Here is a 25,814-nt window from a genome sequence, read left to right as displayed (position 1 = left end):
TATAACTATTTTTAATTTTGTCAAAAAATATTAAAAAAATTTTTAATAACAGGTCTAATTATTAAATTTCATATTTTGTTAGAATTTTTTTAATAACAGATTAATTTAAAACCTTATTAACTAATCCACCTTGATCTATTCGAAAGATTTGGATAATAATAATGTACAAAAAAATTCACCTCTAAGTTTTAACTACTCCACCTTGACCTATCTAAAAGATTTTAGATAATAATAATGTCCACATATAAATAATCTGTGTAGATGAGCGGTTTCTGCTTTGCAATTTTTTTTATGTAAGTGGCTACCTTATAACAAATTACAAATTACGTGCAAGGTAAAAATTGTAGTTGTTTATATAAAATTAAAAAAGTTGCAAAAATATTTGTTTTTTCAAAAAATTATAATTGAATGAATTTAAAATTTAATTAATTTATTTATATAATTTACCTATAAAATTATTATTAAAAAATTTTTTAAATATTAACTTTACATAAAAATAACTTTCACGGTTTAAATTTTTTATTTTTGTTTAAATAAATAGGCTAAAACTATTACTATATCCCAATCTTTTTAGTAAGATGACTTCTAAAAGAGCAAAAGAGAATTATAGGTTAATAACAAAGATGTGTGACAGTGTGAGAATGAATAATGAGGAGAATTAAAATTTTAACTTTTATATTTGACAGTAAAAACTTTTTCTTTAAGTTTCTCAAGTCAGTCTATATAGACATGCCGACTTGATTCGCGTAGCTAGCATTATATATATATTTTTAATCTTATCTACTATGAATATTATTATTGGATTGCAAGCTTTTTCTAATATTTTTCTTTATCAAATTGATTTAGTTTATTATTATTGTTCAAGGCTTAATAATAAGTAATTTCTTTTAAAGATATTTTAAAGTATTTGAAGCGCATGCACATGCTTTATTTGTTGACCTAATTTACATGTCAAATTTCTAGCCATGAGACAAAAAAAAATGTGACATAAGCCATTTGATCCACTGTAAATTTATTTATCCATATATAATACATGTTATAATGAACAAAAATCAGCCCTACCTATTTGTTTTAAGAACATGTATATATTCCTTTATTTTTATTATGTGTGTGTTTAACTGGGAGTGGGTGTTTACATATAGGTTAATTTGAGTCCTATTAAAATTTGTATATACTTATTAATATAATTATGTATGAAAAGAAAAATAAATTTATTTTAAAAAAATATTTCTTAGAGATTTCTGAAAATGAATTGAACCATGATGATAAAAACAAATGTGTCTAGTTCTTCTAGTATAGGAGTACTGCTAGTATGAACTTACATATTACGGCCAGAATCTTCTATTCCATTCAAGTATTGCTCATGTCATTTTTGATGGGTGACCTTAGGATTTATTCATTGCTGTCTCAAGCGTGTTTTTATTACTATTGTCTCTGGCTTAAAATACATAAAAGGCAATAAAATAAAAATTAAAACATCAAAGTAATAATCAGTGTACTATATTCTCTTAAAAGAAAATGTAATTACTAGCTAAAAATATTTTTATTAGTAAAAAACAAATAAAAATTTCCAATTAATGCAGTCAATTGAGATGGCAAAATATAAACGATATAAAAATAAAATCTACAGCATAATGTAATGTAGGGGTAACGGCTTATTTACTAATTGAATAAATCACCTTCTACTCTATGCAAATGGGTGAACTATAGTAATTTTTGCATACAATATGATAAAATTTGGTTTGGCCGACATAAAAGAGTACATCTCATTTTGTATGGGAAAAATTTAATTTGTATGGCCCCAAATTAATGTTAGCCATAGTTACTTAACCCATGTTTTATATTTCAACACAAACACATTTAATTTGAAACTGCAAAGACCTTAAATGTACACAAAATTGTAAGGTAGGGTGTTGTCAAAATCAAATTAAATATATCGAAAAACACACAAAATGAACTTGAATGATATTAATTGCCGACATAGCATTGAACCGAATAATCCTGGCTAGAAAAAATCCTAAACTGAAGTCAAGGTTCCATTTTGACGGTGGGTCCTTTCCTGAAAAAGTAAAAAACCTCTAACCTCAACTCTTTTTTCTTCTTCCTATGCGCTACAAATTCCGACACGTTCTTCATACTGCCTATGTCTCCTCTCAATTTAAGTACTGTAATTAAATACTTATTTAATGCTCCTTTAACTCATTTTTTAAATTAATACTTTGTCTCTGACTTTTATTCTGTTTAATGATGTTACTTGTTACAATGAAAATAAAATTAGAGTGGTTTCACCTCATAATAATAATTTTTTTTTCACACGTAGTAAAGTGGATTGGTCATAAAAATACGCTTTCAAAATTGAAAATAAAATAAAAATTTATAATAGTTACATGTTTAAACTTTTTCTGTGAAAATACAAAAAAGCACTCTAGGTACTCCTACAATATTCACAATTCTTATTTCTAGATTAGTGTGTAATTGGTATATCTATTAAATTTAAATATATAAATATTGGTAAATTCTGCCATTTTTATAATTTATTTACAACAATTTTTTTATAACTTATAATATGTCTAAACTGTTCTTAAATTAATTTTGTCACTGTTAAAAGACATAATAATAGAGTATTTAAATGGTTTTATTTAGTGTAGATATAAATTTTGTATTATTTAAAAAAATATATGATACAATTGAAAGACGGTATAAAATTATTTGAGGAAAAATTTAATGTATTTATTTTTATGGTGAAAATTTTTTTTATTACACTGAAATTATAGTAAATATATATTAAAATTAATTATTAATATAAATATTAATTTTGATGATTAATTTTAATGTGAAAATAATATTTTTGTTTATTAATGTAAATAATATTAATATAAATAATATTTTTGTGACTAATTTATTAAAAATTGTTTGATGCAGAAATAGTGCGTCCGTATTTGCTGCAAATAAGTCCAAATTGAAAACAGTATAATCTCTCCTTTTAAACCCAGCCTTCCTTGCAACAATCTTGCGGATTCTCAAAAACACAATCACCTCTCTCTCTCTATATCAGCCATGTGCAAGTTATCATCATCTTACACAGCTACAACTATGTGTAAGCGTGAATGCGATGAAGGGCAAGAAGGAAAAACCCCTGACATGCTTACTCATTTGATTCCTAAAACCCCAACAACAACACAAAAGCCCCACAACAACAACACAACCAATCATTTATCAGAAGCAATCAAAGAGGCAAAGTGCATAGCCAAGATATCGTTACCCATGGTCCTAACTGGCCTACTACTTTACTCTCGCTCCGTCATTTCCATGATCTTCCTTGGCCGCCTCGGCGACCTTGCCTTAGCGGGCGGCTCTCTCGCCATTGGATTCGCCAACATCACCGGCTACTCTCTTCTTTCCGGCCTCGCCGTCGGCATGGACCCAATCTGCGGCCAGGCTTTTGGCGCCAAAAGGTACAAGCTCTTGGGCCTCACCATGCAGAGGACAGTGCTTCTCCTCCTCCTCACTTCAACCTTCATTGCCGCTCTTTGGCTTAACATGAAAAAGATTCTCCTCTTTTGTGGCCAGCAACACGACATAGCCACTGAAGCTCAATCCTTCATTCTCTTCTCTCTTCCCGATCTCCTTGCGCAATCGCTGCTCCATCCTCTTAGAATCTATCTCAGAACCCAATCCATAACTCTCCCTCTTACATACACCGCGCTTCTTTCGATTCTTCTCCACGTCCCAATCAACTACCTACTAGTCTCTGTTCTTGACCTTGGAATCAGAGGAATCGCGTTAGGCGCTGTTTGGACGAACTTCAACCTCGTGGCATCTCTGATTATCTACATATGGGTCTCAGGGATTCACACCAAGACATGGAGCGGTGTTTCTTCTGAATGCTTCAAGGGATGGAAGCAACTACTGAGTCTCGCGATTCCGAGCTGCGTCTCTGTGTGCTTGGAATGGTGGTGGTACGAGATTATGATCTTACTCTGCGGCTTGTTAATCAACCCTCAAGCAACCGTTGCGTCAATGGGGGTTTTGATCCAAACAACTGCATTGATATACATTTTCCCATCTTCGTTGAGCTTCGGCGTGTCTACAAGAGTTGGAAACGAACTTGGTGCGGGAAATCCCAAGAGAGCGAAGCTTGCAGCAATTGTGGGACTCTGTTTCAGCTTCTTATTGGGATTCTCCGCATTGGTGTTTGCAATTTCGGTGAGGAACGTGTGGGCTTCGATGTTCACAAAGGATTCACAGATCATTGCTCTAACGTCAATGGTATTGCCGATCATAGGGCTGTGCGAGCTCGGAAACTGTCCTCAAACGACGGTTTGCGGTGTTCTGAGGGGAACGGCAAGACCAAAACTGGGAGCCAACATAAACTTAGGTTGCTTCTACCTTGTGGGAATGCCCATTGCGGTTTGGTTAAGCTTTTATGGTGGTTTTGACTTTAAAGGATTGTGGCTTGGCCTATTGGGTGCTCAGGGTTCATGTATGGTGACTATGATGTTTGTTTTGGTTCTAACCAATTGGGAAGCTCAAGCACTTAGAGCAAAGGATCTTACTTCTTCTGAGGATGTGGCGCAACCAAATTTCCCAGAGGATGATGAACAAGAACATTGCAAATGCTCTCTGATTTCGTCAAAACAATTCTCTGATTCTTTAGTTTGATAACATTTTTTTGGTACATTCAATAGAACCTAGCTGACTAAGGGAATTTTTTAAGTAATATATAGTTTAATCTAAATATATCAAATAGATTGGAAGATTCAAAAGATATATATTTATTAAATCATTCTTCTACCTTAGTCTATGACAAAGAAGTTTTACAGTCCACAAATTCAGTTCAACAGAATTTATAAATTTAGTTTTAATTGTAGCCTTTATTATCTTATCTCATCTTTATATTACCATCTTATCTTATCTTTACTTTTCTTTTTTGTAGACAATACTTTATATATATTTAGTTTTACTCTTATAATTCAATCAATCAAAAAATACATACTAAAATATTCTTTATCTTTACGTACTTTTTTTGTACTCTTTGAATTTTGTTAATATTCATTTATTTCTATAGGTTGATCGAATTATTCTTACTTGTAAATTTAGGAGAATTGAATTTGAATGGAAATTATTTATTAATTATTTTTCCTATAACAGTTGATAAGGAATAGTCGATTCCATGTGTATAGATAATATACACTAAACAAAAAAATATACATAAAATTAAGAATGTCAAAATTCACGTATCATGCAAAATTAATAATTAAAAATTATCAAATAATAATTTAGTTAAATATATTATAATTTTTAACTATTAATTTTATACTAAGATAACATATATAGGTCTTTACCGATTTAAAAGATGACAAGGCAGAAAAAGGAGAGAAAACATAGGTAAGAGGGTGTTTGAGGCTTGGGGATAAGATGGGTTGGTGGGCAGTAGGATTGCGCGTTGTGATTTGTAAAGTAGGCAATGCAAGCTGGAGTCTTGTGTGTCGGTTGTTTCGCAACGAAAAATTGACAAGTCGCGTGCTTTGATTATTCTTCTTCAGGTGTATATATGCCTTTTATTTTATTTTATTTTATTTTATATTATATTATTCCAGAATTTTCAGTTCCACACGTAGAATTTGACCTAGTTTAGAATGTTCCATGTTTTGATCAACTTTAGTGGCCTCTACGATGTTTCTTCCTTTTTCAATTGAGGAATGTTTCTTACTACTAGCTACAATACAATGGTATTGGTATTGGTATTGGTATGCGTACATCTATTAATTAATTTTTAAAAAAATTCTCAAGTTAGGCATTCGGTTGAAACTTCTTCAGTCTAATCTTGGTAATTGAAAGTTGAAATGGCTTTTTGAATTTGTTCGGTTAAGTAACCCTCAATCTATAACTGCTTAAAATATTATACTTCATTACTTTACTTTTTGATACAAAAACTTGGATTAAGAGATACTTACAAGTTATTACTCATTGAATATTCCTTTTAGCAACCAATGGAGTACAAGGTCAACAACATATTATATTCCCTTTACAAGGTCTTTATCATGGCTAGTGTGTTAATTCGATGACATATGTTTCATTTCTACCCAAATTAGAAAAATTAAGCAAGCTAAGGAAGAATAAACAGCCTCCGCCATGCATAATAAAGATATATTAAATTTCGCACAAAGGAAATTTAAATTTAGACCGGAGGTTGAAAATTAGCTTTAAAACCTAAACCATGTTTAATTTGAGGTTTGAAAACCGTTATCAATTAACGTGTAAAGTATAATCTAAGTAATATCAAGTTGATGGGCATATATAATTTGATTAATTGTGACAATTTTAAATCATTAGATGATGTGTATAAACTGGCAGGTTGAAGTAGCAGCAAGATCTTGGTGTTGAAATTATTTGTTAGAAGTTAGAACAAAAATTAATTTTACAATTTTTTATATAGAATAAGATAATATATAAGATTGGTTGACGGTAACAATAGACAAAATTAACGGCTGATAAAAAGCCACCGGAAGAATTATTTTTCTTTGAAAAGACAGTGGTACTCGCCGTCCTTGTTAACCGTATGACAATGTATTCCATTTGACACTATTTTATTATAACATTAACAGTACAATTTATTAGTTGTTACATTTAGATTTGAGGATATTCCCCATTACAACAAGACAAGAATATTTATAAAGGGAATATTTATCCGACAAAGATAATAATAATAATAATAATAATAATAATAATAATAATAATAATAATAATAATAATAAGTACACAAAAAATTAACCACTAAATCAATTACTTAGAAAAAATATATTATTGAGTTTGAAAAACTAATATTAAAATGATGATCAAACATTATTAAAATAATCAGATGTTTATTAAATTATTACAAATTGTTTGTTTAATAAATTTTGTTTAATGCATAGGAAAGCAATCTAGGCTTTATATTGGCCTAATAAACAAATGAGTTCCATGTAGGGGTGACAACGGGGAGGGTAGGGGCGGGTTTTTGTTCTATCCGACCCCGCCCCGCTTTACAATAACCCGCATAAAATCTGCCGACGCTCCTACCTGCGGGTAGTAAATGGTTGAACCCTAATCCGCCTCCCGGGTACCCGCCCCGCCCCTATAATTATTAAAATCTAATAAATAAAATAAAATTTCAAAATTTATTTAACCATCATCACATTCATAACATAAATTAAAGTAAATTTTTAAATATGATACAATATTATCAATCATTTTACTAATTATTTTACATATATTACACATATTATATATTATATATACCGGGGCGGATAGTACCTAAACCCGGCCCCGCCCAAGAATCCGCCCCACTAAAAACCCTCCCTGGTGCGGGACGGGGTGGGTACTCGCAGATTCGGGTGGTGTTGCCATCCCTAAGTCCATGTCCATCAATACAAATTTCGTCATCAACTTGATCCAAAATTTAGTGGCTGAACTTTGAAATAAGAAAAAAAAGACAAGTTCAATCACAAGTCCATGAACCAAGTATGATGAATTAAAGAAAGAAACCCAAGAGACCACAAGCCCCATATAGTTACTGTTACTCTTGATAACTGGAACTTCAAATTCAATTCAATTTAATTTTCTTGAAACTTCTACCGAAAGCCATTACTTCTCTTTTCTCTCTCCTCTCTCTTTGCTTCGGTCACATCACTCAATCAAAAAAGAAGAAAGAAGAAAAATAGAAACTACAGAACATAGGCTTTAAAGAAAGACAAAAAGATTGTTACCAAATCAAAGTAAAAAGGAGGGGCTTCGGTCAAGTAGCAAATCTCATTCGGTCAAAGCACATCAAAAGTTCATTTCCTCATTTGTGCTACGACGAGGAACTAAGAAGAAAGACACAAGGTCTCAAGCACAGAAGAAGCAACCATGGAAGAGGTGTTGTCAACCATGGTCAAAAGCTCATCAACGCTCAAAATCAAAACTTGGGGCCAAAGTTAAGCTGAACGGTCAAGATTGAAGAAGTTTGAAGAAAAAGGATGAGAGAGAAGAGGTGAGTTGCATGCAAACAGATTCGGTCTTCTCTCTCCTCTCTGATGAAGCCGCTGCTAGTCTCTGATGTTGGAGAAGAAGACAGTATTAGGGTTGAACCTGATTCAACCTTGGAAGCTTCACTTTTCTATATTAAGGGTGAACTGCCAAGGGTCGAAGGCAAGGAGAGTAAGTGAAAAGCACAGAGTTCACTCTCATAGCTACCCAAGCTGTTAGAGCTCTTCTCCTTCATGTAGTTTATTTAGTATTTTCTTTTTCTCAGTTTATTCTGTCAAAGTCTCATTGTAAAAGGTAAACATGGTGAGGTTTGTAAGAAAAAGCCAGTGAGAGGTAAAAGGCAGTGAGATAAACAGTGAGAAAAAGCCATAAGATGTCTCAGATTTTCTTTGTACATCTTTCTATTTTGTGTCATGATCCTGTGGAGATTTCCTTACAAGTTGGGTTAGTACTTTGCTGTTGAAAGTTAGATTGAGGTCTAGTCAAATTCGGATTGGGTTTAAAATCTAGATTTGTCCCAGATAGGATTGGGTAGATCCTAGAGAAACATTGGTGTTTGTAATCTTGAAAAAAAGATAGTGAAATTCCATCATAGTTGTGATGGAGACTGGATGTACACTACATTGCACTAAGTAGCTAAACCAGGATACATCTGGTGTTATTCCTTCTTCTCTACTTCGTTTCTGTTTTTGTTACTTAGGAGACAAAATGAAAATGTCTCTCAACTTGTTACGAGACAAAAGTAAAAATATATCCTGAGTTTCTTTGAAAAAGTAAAAGTACTATTCAGCAGAAAAGGAAGCTAAGATTCAACCCCTCCTTCTCTTAGCCACTGATAACCAGTGGTGGAGCAGGCAAGAAACCAGGAGGCGGAAAATCCTGGAAACAACGCCGAATCAGGCAACTCTCAGGCGGATGGAGATGCCAATGATCAAATAAGAAAGGACGCGAAATCCAATTTGCACCATAATCCTTGACCAAATCAAAATTCTCTAGATTTTGGCCATTGGATGATCGTTATAAGGCAAACTAGGAAGAAAAAGATAGCAAATCCTACGGGGAAGGTCAGAAGTAATTATGTTATTAATAACCACGAAAAGTTAGCATCAAAAGAGAACGTTGAAGATCCTGAATTAATTGAGGAAGGAATGGGATCACGTTATAATATTCTTTATGAAGATGAGACGCAATCTGCGAAAGTACATGGCATGGATAAGGACGTAGATATGCAAACCCCAATTATCCATAATGGGCTCCCTATAGCCAAGGCCCATAAAATTGTGGATAGACTCCAACTCATCTACTCAAAAGTCCTTAAATAAGGAGCAAGGAAGAATCCTCAAGGGATAAAAAAAACCAAGTCATATGGCTGCTGGTAGGTCCAAGCCCAATGACAAGACTAATAAGCTAAAGACAAAGGTGGTAGTCAAGTGATAAACCCTAATTTTATGGTTTATCTTGTACTTAATTTGGGAGGTTTTATCAATTTTTCTCACATTTATTCAATGAAATAGCATGGTTTTGTAATTCTCCCTTAATTTGTGCTTAAATGTGAAAACATGCTTTTTAGGCCTTAAAATAGCTAAATTTAATTCACTTTAATTCCATTCGATGTCTTGATATGTTTGTTGAGTGATTTCAGGTTCATAAGGCAAGTATTGGATGGAAGAAGTGAGGAAAAAAGCATGCAAAGTGGGAGAACTCATGAAGAAATAAAGGAACCGCAAAGCTGTCAAGCCTGACCTCTTCGCACTCAATTGACCATAACTTGAGCTAAAGAGGTCCAAATGAGGCGATTCCTGTTGCGTTGGAAAGCTAACATCCAGGGCTTCAAAATGATATAAAATTTTCTATAGTTGCTTCACGTGGCCCACTAAAGGTGAAATCACTGGGGGTGATTTATGAAGCACTTTGGGCCCAATCCAACTCATTTTTGATGCTATTTCATGCAGAATTCAATCTTGGGTAAGGGGGGAGCAATTGTTTGGTAGTATAGCATCATGTAGGTTAGTTTCTAGAGAGAGAAGCTCCATCTTCTCTCTAGAATTAGGTTAGGTTAATCTCTCCTAGATCTAGGTTCAATCTCATCTTTTCATCTTGTTTCCTTTATGATTTCTTGCTTCTACACTTTCATTCTCTTAGTTTGTGATGTTAATTTTACTTTTATGCTTCTTTTATGTTCATAGATACTCATGTTGGATTTAGATCTCTTTTAATGAAATTTAATGTTTGATGTTCTTTTTATTGATGATTTGAGTTGTTGATTTACTTTCTTTGCAATTGGTAGTTGGTAGATTTATTATTCTTTCACTTTTATCATGCTTTCCATTTGTACCCACCAAGTGTTTGACAAAATACTTGGTTGGGCTTTAGAGTAGATTTTGAGCATTCTTGGCTTGGGAAGAGTAATTGGGCAATCTTGAATCATTAATACCCAATTTAGATTGGTGATCTAGAGTTGTTAGTTAATATCATTTTCAATGACTCTAATCTCTTGCTAATTCAATTAGTGAGTTGATTAGGATTTTTGATTTGAGATTAACTAGTCTTGTTTGACTTTCTCTAATGGAAGATAACTTATACCTTCTTCCAACATTGAGGATGACGAAATAAGATAAATTCTTGTTAAGTATTGTTATGATTAATAACTAGGATAGAAAGCCTATGATCTCAAACCTTGCCATGAATGTCTCTCTTTATTGATTGCTTTCTTTAAGTGCTTGTTTGATTTACTTTTTTTGTCCATTTATTTTCTTGCTCTTTATAAAAAAAATCAAACCCCTTTGTTCCCTCATAGCCAATAATCATACATTTCATTGTAATTCCTTGTGAGAGGACCCGAAGTTTAAATACTTCGGTTAATTCTGTGACAACCAAATTTTTGATTGGGAGGATTGTTTGTTGGTGTAGAACTATACTTGCAACGAGAATTCATTCAATTTGGAGAATTTCTATACCATCACAACAATTCGCTCATCAAAATGGCGCCGTTGCCGGGGAGTTGCAATGGTGTTATATTATTGGTTATTGTGAATATTGTGAATATGTTTGCCTTTTGCTTATTTGTTAGTTTTTGTTAACTTTAGGACTTTGTTGCTTATTTTTGCTAGCTTTTTTTTTTATTTGCTATTATGAATTCTCACCACTTTTGCTATGAGTTTGATTCAAATTATGTTGTAGAAAATGGGAGCTACAATGAGGATGTGCATCAAGGATGGAATAATTAAAGATGGGAGGAGCGCTAAGGGATTGATCAACCTTCTTGGCAACAACAACCTCCAGATTTTTATGGGTATAATTCCAATCCTAATGCATATAAATCTAATGGATGTGGTGACCCTTATTGTGATTGTCAACAACCACCACCATATGCCTATGAACCACCCCGTCAACATAATTTTGAACTACCTTACTCACAAGCCTCATACCACCAAACACCTCCATACGATCCTAACCCATATCCACCATACCAACCACCTTGTGAACCATATGAACCATATGAAGAACCACCCCAATTCAACCCTAATACCCTCATGAACCACCACCCCCATACTATTACCAAGATGAACCACCTCCAATGTATGAGAACTCCCAACCACAAGATGGATCACCTCCCATACTTGAAAAAATCATGGCTCAGTTTGCTAACGTTACCGCTATCTTGGAATCATTGGACTCATGCAACAAGCAAAGCGTCCCCACGGATGAATGTGAGAAATCAACCGAGGAAAGGAGCATGAAGGAGATTTTAGAATCTCAACATGAGGACAAGGAGATGGGGTATGTCTTGCAACAAGTGGAGAGTGAAGAGATTGTTAATGAAGAAGAAGTGGTTGAAGAGTTAGAGAAAGTTGAACAAGAGGTGGATTCCAAGTTTGAGAACACTTCCACACCAAGTGACATTGTTGATGATTTTGTGGAAGTTGTTGAACCTTCTTCCATTGAGCTTGAAGGCGATGTTAAGGAGGGTGCGCAACCTCCTAAGCATATAATGAATGATGAAGAATTAAAAGAAGGTGAACAAGCAACAAATCTTCCTCTTGAAGATGAGCCCACACCAACACATGATCCTTTGGTATTTGAGGAATCTTCTCCTATTGATATTGAGGTGAATGTTGAGATAAGTTCCACATTACCTCCATGTTGTGACATGAAGAGTGGGGAAGAGGTAGAAGAAGTTGGTGAAGAGGTAGTTGAATATGAAGAACTTTGTCAAGAGGAAGAGGTTGAAGTTGAAGAAGCTTGCCAAGAGGTGGAGGTAGTCAAGAAAGAGCACAAAGGAGTAGACCTCGCATTGTCTAAGTGTGGGGAGATTTCCCTTCCTAAGTCACCATCCTACACAACATTCAAGTGGGTAAAATTCTTATCTCTAATCTTTACTTTCCCACTTGAATATGGTTTGATTGAAAATGATGGTCAACTTAAAACTCTTTGTGAAGTTAAGAGTAGGAGAGAGTTGTGTAGTGGTTGGAAACATCACTCTAAGTTCATGATGGTTGCATGCTCAAAGTTGAATAGTAATGGTTGGTGTAGAACCAAATTACATGGGTCTAGGAGAATGTTTGGATGCTTAATTGAGAGTTCACAAGCCTTGTCACCCAAATTTAACTATGGTAGTCAACGGGAAGATGGGTGCAAGAACAAGGTTTGGGACCCCGGAATTCATTCCCACAATCAAAACTCTTGGGGCCTTGTCATCTACATAAGCTTACTTGAAGGCCTTGTGCGTCTAGTTTGGGATCCCGGTGGACATTGGAGATGCAAATATTGGTGGGGATTCCAGGATGAATTCAAGCATAAGCCACCATAGCAAGATTCCACCAAATGTCCAACTTAAGGACTTAAAATAAAAGTGCTAAGTGGGAGACACCCCACCATGGTAAACTCTTTCCACTCTCTTTTAGATTTGGTTAATAAGTGATTGGAGTTGCCATTGTAGGTAGTTTTTGTTATTTTCTATACTCTTATACATTTTACTTTGTTTGGTTGGTTGCTTCTTAGTTTGTTTTGATTAGTTTAGTTGTTGTTAAATTGTATTTTGCTTGAGGTGTAAGTTTTGTTTGTTTGGTATTTGAAAATTTTTCAAAAAAAAAAAAGAAGAAGAGAGGGCATTCGCGCAAGCGTGCTATGCGCGCGCGCGTCGATGGTGCACTTCACACTCCTGGTACAAAAACCAGAGAGTTGTGCCAAAGTTGTGCCTATTCTGCGCCACGACCTGACGCGCAAGTGTACATGACGCGTCCACGTCGGTCGCCATCTTCACATCCATGCGTATGCGTGCTATGCGCGTACACGTCGCTTGTCCCGCCTACCCACCCACGCGCACGCGTGCTGTGCGCGTACGCGTCGTCCTCCGCGCCCTGTTTTTCCCCTGTTCTGCCCTGTTTTCTTTCTCCCTTCTTCTCTTCTTTTCCTTCTAGTTTCTTCCTCTTTCTTTCTTCTTCTTTCTTCCTTTCTTACTTTCTTTTCAAAATTTTCACTCTTTATTTTTCTTATTTTCATCTTCTTTTATATGTTGCATTTACATATTATCATTCATTACATTTTAATATTATTTTTATAGCTTGTTCTTATTTTATTTTCTAAGTTTCTTATTTTAATAATGGTGTTGGATTCTTATATTCAATTGTTGAGAATTTCTTGGTTAATGTTGATGCTTTGTGATTTGTTTGGCATTAATTGTTATATTTTCTCTACACACAAGATTAGTGCTTTAGTCCTTCCTGACTCATGATCCCTTGCTTTTATACTCATCATCATTGAGTTAGGATGGGACCAAATGCTCTCATGCTTATCACTAATCTTGTTTGTGTCAATTATTGATTAAGCTTGATGCAACGTGCTCTTCATGTCATGTACCCATGCTTTGACTTTTCTCTTGCATCAAGTATTAGTTAATATGCCTTTGCTTGAATTGCTTTCTCACTCACATGTTGTAGCTACCATGTATTTGAGAACCATACTTTTATTTGGCATTAGCCCTCGCCTATGTTCTAATTACTTTCATATCTTTGTTGTAGGCTTAATTTTCTTTCTTTTTCTCTCCTCTGAGGTTGGCCACCAAATGAAGGAAAGGAAAAGCTTCTAAATGGGGCAACAAACAAGTTCACCCGCACAATCTTTTGAAGAAGCTCATCAATTGTAGCTACCCGTCCACCTTGCTCTTCTTTGCATGCACCGAGGACGGTGAAAATTTCTAAGTGTGGGGAGATTTGGTCGTCCGACCGACCTCCATGGGTAACAACTTCCTTTTTCAACACCAATTTTTAATTTTTGTCTTTGTTAGATTAGTTGTTGCATTGCATGATAGATTGCATGTTAGTTAAAATTTGTACATATTTCACCATTTCTTTTTATGTTAGGACTACTTGGTTAGGGTGATAATTTCTTTTCCAAGAAAACTGTTTTTAGGGCACCCTACCAATTTAAAAATTTTTTTCTTGTTGAACTTGTTTGAAGAATTTATTTTGGAACATGGTTTTTGAGCTAAGAACACAAGCATGTGAGTTTTGAACCCAATTGTGTGGTTACATCGTATAACCACTTATTTCCATTCCTGTGTGCATCATTCTCTCTCTATGATTGTAATCTTTGATTTGTTTGATTCTTTATGTCCATTATTCCATGTATACATGCATTTATATGATTGAGGTCATCATTTTATTTAGCTCACTTACCCAAAGATCCTACCTTTCATCAACCATTGTTAGCCAAATTTGAGCCTATTTAATCCCTTTCGTTCTTAATTGTAGCACATCACTACCCATAAGCGAAAAACAATAAATGTCCTTAATTTGGATCTTTGATTAGCTTAGATTTAATAAAAACCCAATTTTGTGGTTTATCTTGTGCTTAATTTGGGAGGTTTTATCAACTTTTCTCACATTTATTCAATGAAATAGCATGGTTTTGTAATTCTCCCTTAATTTGTGCTTAAATGTGAAAACATGCTTTTTAGGCATTAAAATAGCTAAATTCAATTCACTTTAATTCCATTCGATGCCTTGATATGTTTGTTGAGTGATTTCAGGTTCATAAGGCAAGTATTGAATGGAAGAAGTGAGGAGAAAAGCATGCAAAGTGGGAGAACTCATGAAGAAATGAAGGAACCGCAAAGCTGTCAAGCCTGACCTCTTTGCACTCAATCGACCATAACTTGAGCTACAGAGGTCCAAATGAGGCGATTTCTGTTGCGTTGGAAAGCTAACATTCAGGGCTTCAAAATGATATAAAATTTTTTATAGTTGCTTTATGTTTAGGGGTGCACACGCGCACTTTACGCGTGTGCACTGATGCTGCACGTGGCCCACTAAAGGTGAAATTGTTGGGGGTGATTTATGAAGCACTTTGGGCCCAATCCAACTCATTTCTGATGCTATTTCATGCAGAATTCAATCTTGGGTAAGGAGGGAGCAATTGTTTGGTAGTATAGCATCATGTAGGTTAGTTTCTAGAGAGAGAAGCTCCCTCTTCTCTCTAGAATTAGGTTAGGTTAATCTCTCCTAGATCTAGGTTCAATCTCATCTTTTCATCTTGTTTCCTTTATGATTTCTTGCTTCTACACTTTCATTCTTTTAGTTTGTGATGTTAATTTTACTTTTATGCTTCTTTTATGTTCATGGATGCTCATGTTGGATTTAGATCTCTTTTAATGAAATTTAATGTTTGATGTTCTTTTTATTGATGATTTGAGTTGTTGATTTACTTTCCTTACAATTGGTAGTTGGTAGATTTATTATTCTTGCACTTTTATCATGCTTTCCATTTATACCCACCAAGTGTTTGACAAAATGCTTGGTTGGGCTTTAGAGTAGATTTTGAGTATTCTTGGCTTGGAAAGAGTAATTGGGCAATCTTGAGTCATTAATACCCAATTTAGATTGGTGATCTAGAGTTGTTAGTTAATATCATTTTCAATGACTCTAATCTCTTGCTAATTCAATTAGTGAGTTGATTAGGATTTTTGATTTGAGATTAACTAGTCTTGTTTGACTTTCTCTAATGAAAGATAACTTACACCTTCTTCCAACATTGGGGATGACGAAATAAGATAAATTCTTGTTAAGTATTGTTATGATTAATAACTAGGATAGAAAGCCTATGATCTCAAACCTTGCCATGAATGTCTCTCTTTATTGATTGCTTTCTTTAAGTGCTTGTTTGATTTACTTTTCTTGTCCATTTATTTTCTTGCTCTTTATCAAAAAAAAAATCAAACCCCTTTGTTCCCTCATAGCCAATAATCATACATTTCATTGCAATTCCTTGTGAGACGATCCGAAGTCTAAATACTTCGGTTAATTCTTATTTGGGGTTTATTCTTTGTGACAACCAAATTTTTTATTGGGAGGATTATTTGTTAGTGTAGAACTATACTTGCAACGAGAATTCATTCAATTTGGAGAATTTCTATACCATCACAACAATTCGCTCATCATCAAGCCCACTCCCAAAGCAAGGGAACCTAGTAAGAGTGCTCCCATAGTCAATCAGAAAGGTAAAAATACAGAGAGGGGGGCAATGAAAATGGAAATGCTGATGCTCAAGCATATACAGCAGGTCTAGAAATAAAAGAATCAGGTTTCGAGGTTGAAAAGAAATGTACATCTCCTATGAAAGCTCATGTGGTGAAGAACGATTTCTTAAATTAGAACCAAATCCCATCTTCCTCGTCAAGACCACCGGACCCAGGAAGTAGTGTGACTTCGACCTCAAACACATTTCCAATTGCGAAAATTGGATAATCCAAGTAATAGTTGGATGAAAATCGGGAAGCTTTCCGACGCTAGTGCTGCTCGAGTACTTGGGTCTCAAACCCAAAAGTGATTTTGGTCCTTCATGACCCTTTTTCCTCTATGTTTCAATGAATATCATATGTTGGAATTGCCAAAGAACTCGAGGTAGGCCTTTTCATTCTCTGATTAGGGATATGCACAAGGAATATGCTGCTAGTTTTGTTATATTGCTCAAAACTTACATAAGTGGTACAAAGGAAAAAATATTAAAGATAAAATTGAATTTGATTGGTCTTTTGTTGTGGATGCTAATGGTCACTCTGGGGTATGTGGTGCTTGCGGGATGAAAATTTTTGAAGTGTCACTATTCTTGAGCATAACAATCAACTGGTCCATCTCAGAGTCTCTGGGAATAATTTTACTCCTTGGTTGTTTTCTGCCTGTTATGGAAGTCCACAACGTGTTTCTAGGAGAACATTATAGAGCACAATCTCATCGTTGGCTCAGAGAATTACTCTCCCTTGGTGCCTTTTTGGAGATTTCAATGCCATTTTGTATGATCATGAACGACAGGGTGGGTCGAGTAGAGTTACTGCTGGTGCTTGTAATGATTTCCAAAGCTATGTGTCTGAGTGTGGTCCTATTAATTTATGTTTCATTGGCTGGCCTTTTACTTGGAAGAGAGAAAATCTTACGGAAAGAATTGATAGAGGTTTGAGCAACCTAAATTAGCAATCTACCTTTCCTAAGGCTTTTCTAAGCATATTTTCCCATAAATTCTAATCATTCTTCTATCTGTCTTAATATTGCTGCTAATCCCTCTCTTAATAGGGGACAGAGACTATTCAGATTTCTTGCTGGTTGGCTATCCCACCCCAATTTTAATAATTTGGAACAAAACTCGTGACACATAGAGGATTCTTGGTCTGAAATGATTGTTAATTTCGGGAACTCTCTTAAAGATTGGAATATAAATGTTTTTGGCAATATCTATAAAAGAAAAAGCAGAATTCTTAGAAGGTTACAGGGGATTACCAATAGCCTTTCCCACGCTAGTAACTCTTTTCTTGAAGACCTTTAAGTCCAGCTTTAGAAAGAATATGAGGAAGTACTAGCCCGAAAAGAAATTCTGTGATACCAGAAGTCGAGATGCAAGTGGATAGAATTTGGTGACAGGAATACAAGATATTTTCACGGCTCAACCTGTCAAGAGAAGGAAAAATAAGATCATCTCCCTTCTTGACATAGGGAAAAAATTTAATTACTAACAAATGCATCTTGGAAGGTATGGCTCATGCTTTTTATTTGGATTTATATATGGACCACCTGCTCGATTATAATTTTGTTATTAGAAATACTTTCTTCGACCTGAGTAATGATGATTGCTGTATTTTGGGGGAGAATTTTTCTATTTTGGAAATTAAAGAGGTTGTTTTTGCTATGGGGAATTTTAAAGCACTAGGGAGAGATGGCTTACAGGTTTTTTTTTTTTTACCAAATCAGTGGGATAAGATGGGTTCGGACCTCTGTACCCTCATACATCGTATTTTTGAGGAGCCTGGAAGAGTAAAGGAAATTAATGAGACCCTTATCACTCTCATACCCAAAGTAGAACCTAGAACTAGTTTAAAATAGATGAGACCGATCAGTTTGTGTAATATTTCTTACAAAGTCGTTACCAAGGTGCAAGCGAATCATATTAGAAGCCTCATGGGAAAGTTAGTGAAGCTTACGCAGTGTAACTTTGTGCCGGACAGACATAGCTCGGATAATATTATCATTGCCCAGGAAATCATTCACACGATGATGATGATGAAAAAGGGTCTGAAATGGTGGATGGCCATTAAGATCGACTTGGAAAAGACTTATGACAGAATCACATGGAGCTTTGTGAAGGACACTCTTGAAGATGTTGGACTACCTGATCATATTGTTAATCTTATCATGACATGCATATCCACAGTAAGAATGAGAATTTATGGACCGGTGAATAACTTGATGAGTTTGTCCCCTCTAGGTATTCGTCAGGGAGATCTCCTCTCGCCCTACATCTTTGTCCTTTGTATTGAGTGTCTATCACAACTTATTAGTACCGTTGTTAATCATGGCTTTTGGAAACCGATCAAGCTCAATAGGGAGGCTTCTGAGCTCTCGCATTTATGCATTGTGGATGACTTAATTTTGTTTGGGGATGCTAGTCTTAATCAATTCAACATTATTAATAAGTGTCTCCAAGCCTTTTGTGATAGTTTGGGGCAGAAAGTCAGCAATAAAAAGACTCGTGTGTTTTTTCTCTAAGAATGTGGGTTTTCGCACGAGAACGGAGATAAGTGAAGCTCTGTAGTTTGCAAGGACGGACAACCTTAGAAAGTATCTGGCTGTTCCTCTTTTACACTTAAAGGTATCGAAGCACACCTTCAATGACATCATCAACAAGCTCAATTCCAGGCTCAATTCTTGGAAAGATTCTTGTTTGTCTCTAGCTGGAAGAACTACCCTGGTGAAATCTATCTTTACTTTTATTCCTACTTATACTATGAAAATTGTTTTATTACCTATTCCTACTTGTAATGCAATTAACCATAAATGCAAGAGTTTTCATTGGGGTAATATGAAATAAACAAAAAAGGTTCGTTTGATTAAATGGGATAAATTTTGTCAACCTAAGAAAGCCCGTGTCCTAGGAATTAGACATGCGAGCAAGATGAATCACGCATTCATGATGAAAGCTGGTTGGGGCCTTGTTGAAAAAAGGAATTCTCTTTGGGCGAGAGTCCTCCAATTGAAGTACAAAGTGGGGAGTGATATCATCTCAAACGTTAAGCGTAAGGCTATCTACTCAAATATTTGGAAAGAAATTTCCAAGTCTTGGCCAGATGTGAAGTTGAATCACATTTGGCGGATTAGCGACGCTTCTGAAATTAGATTTTAGGATCCTAATTGAGTTTCTAATCTGGGCAGGTTGGAACAATACGTTCCTCAGGTAAGCAATTCCTTGGTTGATAGTTCAAGATTATTGATGGACTTCCTTGACATTTTAGGTAATTGAGACCTAAATAAACTTAACCAATGGCTGACAAAGGATATAGTTAAGAAGATTACTGCCATCTCCCCTCCCTCTCCTTGGAAGATGCCGGATCATGTGGCATGGACCCTGTCAGCTGATGGATCTTTCAATCTAAAACAAGTTTACCTAGCCTTGTGCGACACCCCTCCTAACTCTTTTGGAACCTTCAACCAAATCTAGCGTTGGCACGTACCCGAACGGATTATATTTTTTCTTTGGTTAGCAGCAAATGATGCACTTCTAACCAATAAAGAAAGGCAACGATGACACATGCCGAATCATGTCATATGCCCCCAATGCAACAATTAGACTGAATATATGCTATATGTACTCAGAGATTGCAACTTTGCTTCCAAGATTTAGGAAGCTTTCCTGCCCCCGATGTGGAGACGAAGTTTCTTTAGATGTAACTTACAAGAATGAATTAACTCCAATTCTCTAACTCTAGCAATTGGCAATGTCTTTTCGAGGTGGTAACGTCCTTCCTGTGGTTTTTCCGAAATAGGTTGATCTTCGAAGGAAGTGCCACATCAGCTTCCTCAGCCCTTGATCAAATCCGAGTTCGTTGTGATGAATTTCTTATTAGATACTCAGAGTCTAAGGTGAGCCTTAAAGTACTTCTATTGAACCTTGATCGAAATATTTGCTGAAGACCCGCTAATGAAGATGCTATCAAATTGAATGTAGATGGATCCTACATGGCGTCCATCAACAATGCTGTTTGCGGTGGGATTGTTAGAAATCACCTCAAAAATTTTGTCAAAAATTTTTCTTGTAATCTTGGAAGTTGTTCTATCATGCATGTGCCAAACTTTGGAGAATTAGTCATAGTCTTTAAGTTGCTACTGCTCTAAATTTTCTTGTATAATTGTGGAATCTGATTCCGCAACAGCTCTAAAATTCATTATCCAAGGATGTCCAATTAGACACCCAAACTCCTCTCTCATTGAAGACATAAAGATACAAGCGAACCGTATCCTTCATGTGTTCTGGACTCATGTTTCACGTGAAACAAATTTTGTGGCTGACCACTTAGCAAAGATAACTAGTTCATGTGAAATTACTTCATACATTGAAAATTAATTACAATACGTTACCACTAAACAAAACACACACATATATATTATATTCAGTATAGTCTATAGATTTTGGGATGCTTTAATTTCAAGCTGGATTATTTGTATTTATTTTTGGCATACAAAACTAGTTTAATTGCAAAGGTTTATTTTAGATGAATTCATTTAGGGTTTGTTTATAATACAACAAAATTGAAATTAATATGATTTCAGAATTAATCTTTATTTGGAATGGATGAAAAAATAAATTGAATTAATTTATGAATCCTACATATTTACTTTAACAATAATAAAAAGATGTTGCCTCACATTGCGGCCAATCTCATTTTTTATGAAAAGACAAAACATTTGAAAATTGACTACTATTTAGTTTGACAAAAGACTCATTTTGGAGTGATGAAACTTATCCCTGTTTCTTCTTTAGGATAGTTGGTTGATATTTTCACAAAGTTGTTGTCTCTTTATCCCTTTCATCTCAACCTTTCAAAACTTGGTATTTTGGATATATTTCATCTTTTAACTTTCGAAAACATATTAAATACATTTGCTATTTCAACTCAAAATAGAAGTAATAAGGTTTTCAATTAGCCCACACAAAATGATTCAATCTAATAATAATAAGAAGATGCTGACAACTGATTAAAGCACTGAGTTACCATAGCTAAATTTATTTCTAGAAAAGTGAATAATAATTTGTGTATAGAATGTGAGACAATATTTTTTTATTATTGTTAGAATGGATCATTTTGTATGGATTGATTGAAAATTTTATTACTTTTATTTTGGGTTGAAGCAGTAGATGAATTTAATAGATAATTTAATTTAGATTAAAATAATTTGGTGCTAAATATATGTATAAGGTCATTTTTACTGTTTAAGTTATCGGTAATATATGTTACATGACTAAATTATTTTAGTAATTAAATTTAACCATGTTGATTTAATAATTTATTGGCATAACAAAAATAAGTTGAAAATCAAGGAAGCTAAGGAAGAGACACATAAAAAGAAAAAAATATACTTGATTAAACTTAATTATAAAAATAACTTTTTAACCCAATATTTTTTTAATAAAAAAGAGATAAATTTAAAAATAAAAATAGATGGTGGTGGTCTGATAAAGGTGGTAATGGGTAGGGTATTATAGGATTCGGATTCAACCCTAATTTTATTCATGGGTTGGGAATATCCTAACTCTAATCATATCTATTCTTAAACTGCGAATATCCGACCTTATTCACGGGTTATAAAAAAGATGCAATATTATTATATAACTTGATGATAATTTAAAATAGAACAGACTTTTATGTGAAAAAAATATTAAATTATAAATTAATAATTTTTTTATTGACTAAGAATCTTTTGTATTTAGTGAGAAGTCTTTAGTTTAACATCTACTTAAAACATATTTGAGTAAAGTATCGTTTTTGTCCCCAACGTTTGGGGTAAGTCCTATTTGTGTCCCTAACGTTTAAATCGTCCTATTTGTATCCATAACGTTTATAAAAGTGATTCAATGTTATCCTACTATCAATTATACTAACAAATCAGTTTATATTTTTCAATTATTCTTACTTGAATGTATTCATTCTCAATTAGGTCTCACTTGGATGTGATCGACTTTAATATTATACCCACTATTTGTGTTTAGATTCAATTATGTCCCTAGAAAAGTGAATTATGTAAATGTTGTAGGAATTAGTTTCAACATTTGATGAGCTATTTTTCGGAGTAGATCATCGATTCTATCCCAGATATTTGTATTCTAACTTGAAGAAGAGATTTTTAAAACTCAAACTAAAGCACCCATGATGTGTAATTGACGGCAGGATAACATTGAATCACTTTTACAAACGTTAGGGATACAAATAGGACGATTTAAACGTTAAGGACACAAATAGGATTTACCCCAAATGTTGGGGACAAAAAGTGATACTTTACTCAACATATTTTTATATAAATATATAACACACATATATATAAGATACGGGTATCATATCCGCTACAGATCGAGTTAAAAATCCTACCCAACTGAATTAGATTGAATTGAATACTCGCAAATAAAATGCACATTATCACTTCTAAAACTGGCCATCCACAATGTGGTAGGGGTGGAGCTTTAGTACATGGGATAGGGGGAAACCCCATCCCCCACTCCCTCCAAATAATTTTTAGAGAAAAGGATAAATAGGTCCCTGACCTTTTGTCCCGCGGATATTTTCGTCTCTGACCATTGAAAAGTACTTTTAAGTCCCTAATTTTCACAAAATTTGGATGGATCAGTCTCTCAGTCAACGGAACATGCTTGTCAGTTGTCACGCGTACACGTGGGGCACGCGTACGCGTCGCCATGAATTTAACAAATCCAAACTTCTTCATGAATTCTCCACTTTGCATGCTTTTTTTTCTATTTCTTTCAAGTCATTCTTGCCTTCAAAACTTTAAATCACTCAAACAAACATATCAAGTCATCGAATGATAGAAAAATAAGAATAATACAACATCTACATGATTAAAGAAAGTTACAATGATGAAACTGCTCTTAAAGTTATTAAAAGTCATTGTTAGTAATATTTTTCATTGGTTTTTTTTCTTTTTTCTTTTTTGCATCATCATAGCCTTGCATTGTACATCAAAATGTTAATGAGAAAGTATAGGGAATCAATGGCCTAAGCGTACAATGTGTACAATGGAGGTTTAGGAAGTATTAGAGATATGACCATTAGTGTTACATTGTCCTGTCAGGTTATGCTTTTGAGGTGAGTGGTTTTATGATATGGTATTAGAGTTCTAGATTCGAAAGGTCAAGAGTTCGATCCTTGGTGAACCCCAAAATTAGCTTAAACTTTTAGGATGAGTGGTTTTATGACATGAGATGTTTATTATCCCTGGTATCGGATGGTTATTCTAGATAGTATGGGTGATGTTCATTTTATTCATGGACGAAAGATTTAGCCCATTGTACATATTGTACACATTGTACACTTATTACCCTAGCAGTACTCAATGTTAATACTCTTATTCCAGTACTCTCAATCATCTTATTCTTAATATTATTTTAGAATCTAACGTTTATGATTATATTATTACCTATAATTAATTTTTTATTTAATTTGTCTTTTTTAATGAGATTATAATTTATATTATAAAAAAATTACACTAAAAAGTGAAACTTTAAAAAAAAAACTAAACCTGTGTTTGATGCTTCAAACGCTAAGCCAAACACACCCTAAATTGCTAAATTTAATTTACTTTTCTATTATTCGATGCCTAAATATGTTTGTTTGAGTAATTTAAAGTTTTGAAGGCAATAATGGTTTGAAAGAAATATAAAAAAAGCATGCAAAGTGGAGAATTCATGAAGAAGTGTGGATTTGTTAAATTCATGGCGACGCGTACGCGTACGCATGAGAGGGAAGTTTGCCAGGCAACGCGTACGCGTAACCGACATGTACGCGTGAGAGGGAAGTTTGCCAGACAAGCATGTTCCGTTGACTGAGGGACTGATCTGTCCAAATTTTGTGAAGGTCAGAAACTTAAAAGTATTTTTCAATAGTCAAGAATAAAAATGTCCGCGAAACAAAAGGTCAGGGACCTATTTATTATTTTTTCTAATTTTTAAATATAAAGTTTTTAAATTTTTTATTCCGACTCCTCCTAATTTTATTTTTTTTCCTTTCATAAGTTATATTTTTACATTTGCTCCTCCAAACAAAATATTTAGTTCTACCCCCTGACAACAGGAGTGGTTATTAGTAGTGGTAGAAAGTTGTATGATAAATAAAGAATAAAAAAATAAAATAAAATTATTATATTAATTTATAAATTAAATTATTTTTATTTTACATAATTGATTATAAATAAATACAAAAGTTCATTTTTCAATTCAAATAATTTCAATAAAATCAAATAAAATTAATTCCAAAAATATATTATTTCAAATATACTCTTAGGATAAAAAATAATATAAATTTACTATTGGTCCGGCGGTTGGTTAAAGGTTTAGTTATAAAAAAAGTAGTCAGCGCATATCATACATAATAAACTAAAATAATAAGTGTAATGGATGTTGAGACGTATTTTATACTATATGTTACTGTAATTTTAAACTCAGAAATTGGACGGAGTTAATAATATTGCGTGAAGCTTTTTGAGAATTATAAATGGTAATTGGTATAAATAATTTAATATTATTTGTACATTAAAAAATAATTACAAAATTAGTCACTTATATTATAAAATAATACACATATATAATAATTAATCTAATAACTGATTTTTTTTTCGTATTCACGGTATTTTTTATTTAACATGTATTATTTTTTTGAGAAATTCTCCACATACAAGCGTTTTTTTATACAAGTCTTTACAAGTGCACATTTTTCTTCTTCTTGCGCACGTTCTTCTTCCTCTTCCTCCTCTTCTTCTTCTTTTCTTTCGTTTCTTACTTTCTCTTTTTCCTTCTTCAACCATTAATGCACGTTCTTCTTCTCCTTCTTCTTCCTGCACGTTCTTCTTCCTCTTCCTCTTCTTCTTCTTTTTTTCTTTCGTTTCTTGCCTTCTCTTTCTTCTTCTTCAACCGTTACTGCACGTTTTTACTGCACCTTCTTCTTCTTCTTGCTGCACGTTCTCCTTCCTCTTCTTCTTCTTCTTCTTCTTCTTTTCTTTCGTTTCTTGCCTTCTCTTTCTCCTTCTTCATTTACGTACTTTTCTCTCTGTTTTCTTTTTTCGTTATTCTCAATTTTCATTGTTTTTTGACATCAAGCTCTGAAATCGTTTTTGAAGAAGAAGAAGCAGCAAAAGATGAGGAGGAGAAAGACAAAGAGTTCTGAATTATGCATAAGGTGTACTTCAACGAATTTTGGGTGTATTTCTTAAATTCTTTGGGTGTAGTTTTTGTAATCCTTTGGGTGTATTTCTGTAATC

General features: G+C 34.0%; 1 protein-coding gene across 1 annotated transcript; it reads left to right on the top strand.

The window, feature by feature from the left end:
• The first annotated feature begins 3,002 nt into the window (after positions 1–3,002).
• Positions 3,003–4,881, top strand: LOC107642967 (protein DETOXIFICATION 49-like). Its single transcript, XM_016346489.3, has one exon. The coding sequence runs from the start codon at positions 3,058–3,060 to the stop codon at positions 4,660–4,662; it is 1,605 nt and encodes a 534-aa protein (XP_016201975.1). The 5' UTR covers positions 3,003–3,057; the 3' UTR covers positions 4,663–4,881.
• The last annotated feature ends 20,933 nt before the right edge of the window (positions 4,882–25,814 follow it).

The sequence above is a fragment of the Arachis ipaensis genome, chromosome B5 (genome assembly GCF_059453495.1).
Source record: "Arachis ipaensis isolate K30076 ecotype BB chromosome B5, ASM5945349v1, whole genome shotgun sequence".
NCBI lineage: Eukaryota > Viridiplantae > Streptophyta > Magnoliopsida > Fabales > Fabaceae > Arachis > Arachis ipaensis.
The sequence above is the reverse complement of the archived record's forward strand: the minus strand, read 5'-3'. Positions and strand labels throughout refer to the sequence as shown.

Excerpts from the sequence above, each read along its gene's own strand:
- LOC107642967 (XM_016346489.3), top strand. The coding sequence starts at position 3,058 with ATGTGCAAGTTATCATCATCTTACACAGCTACAACTATGTGTAAGCGT.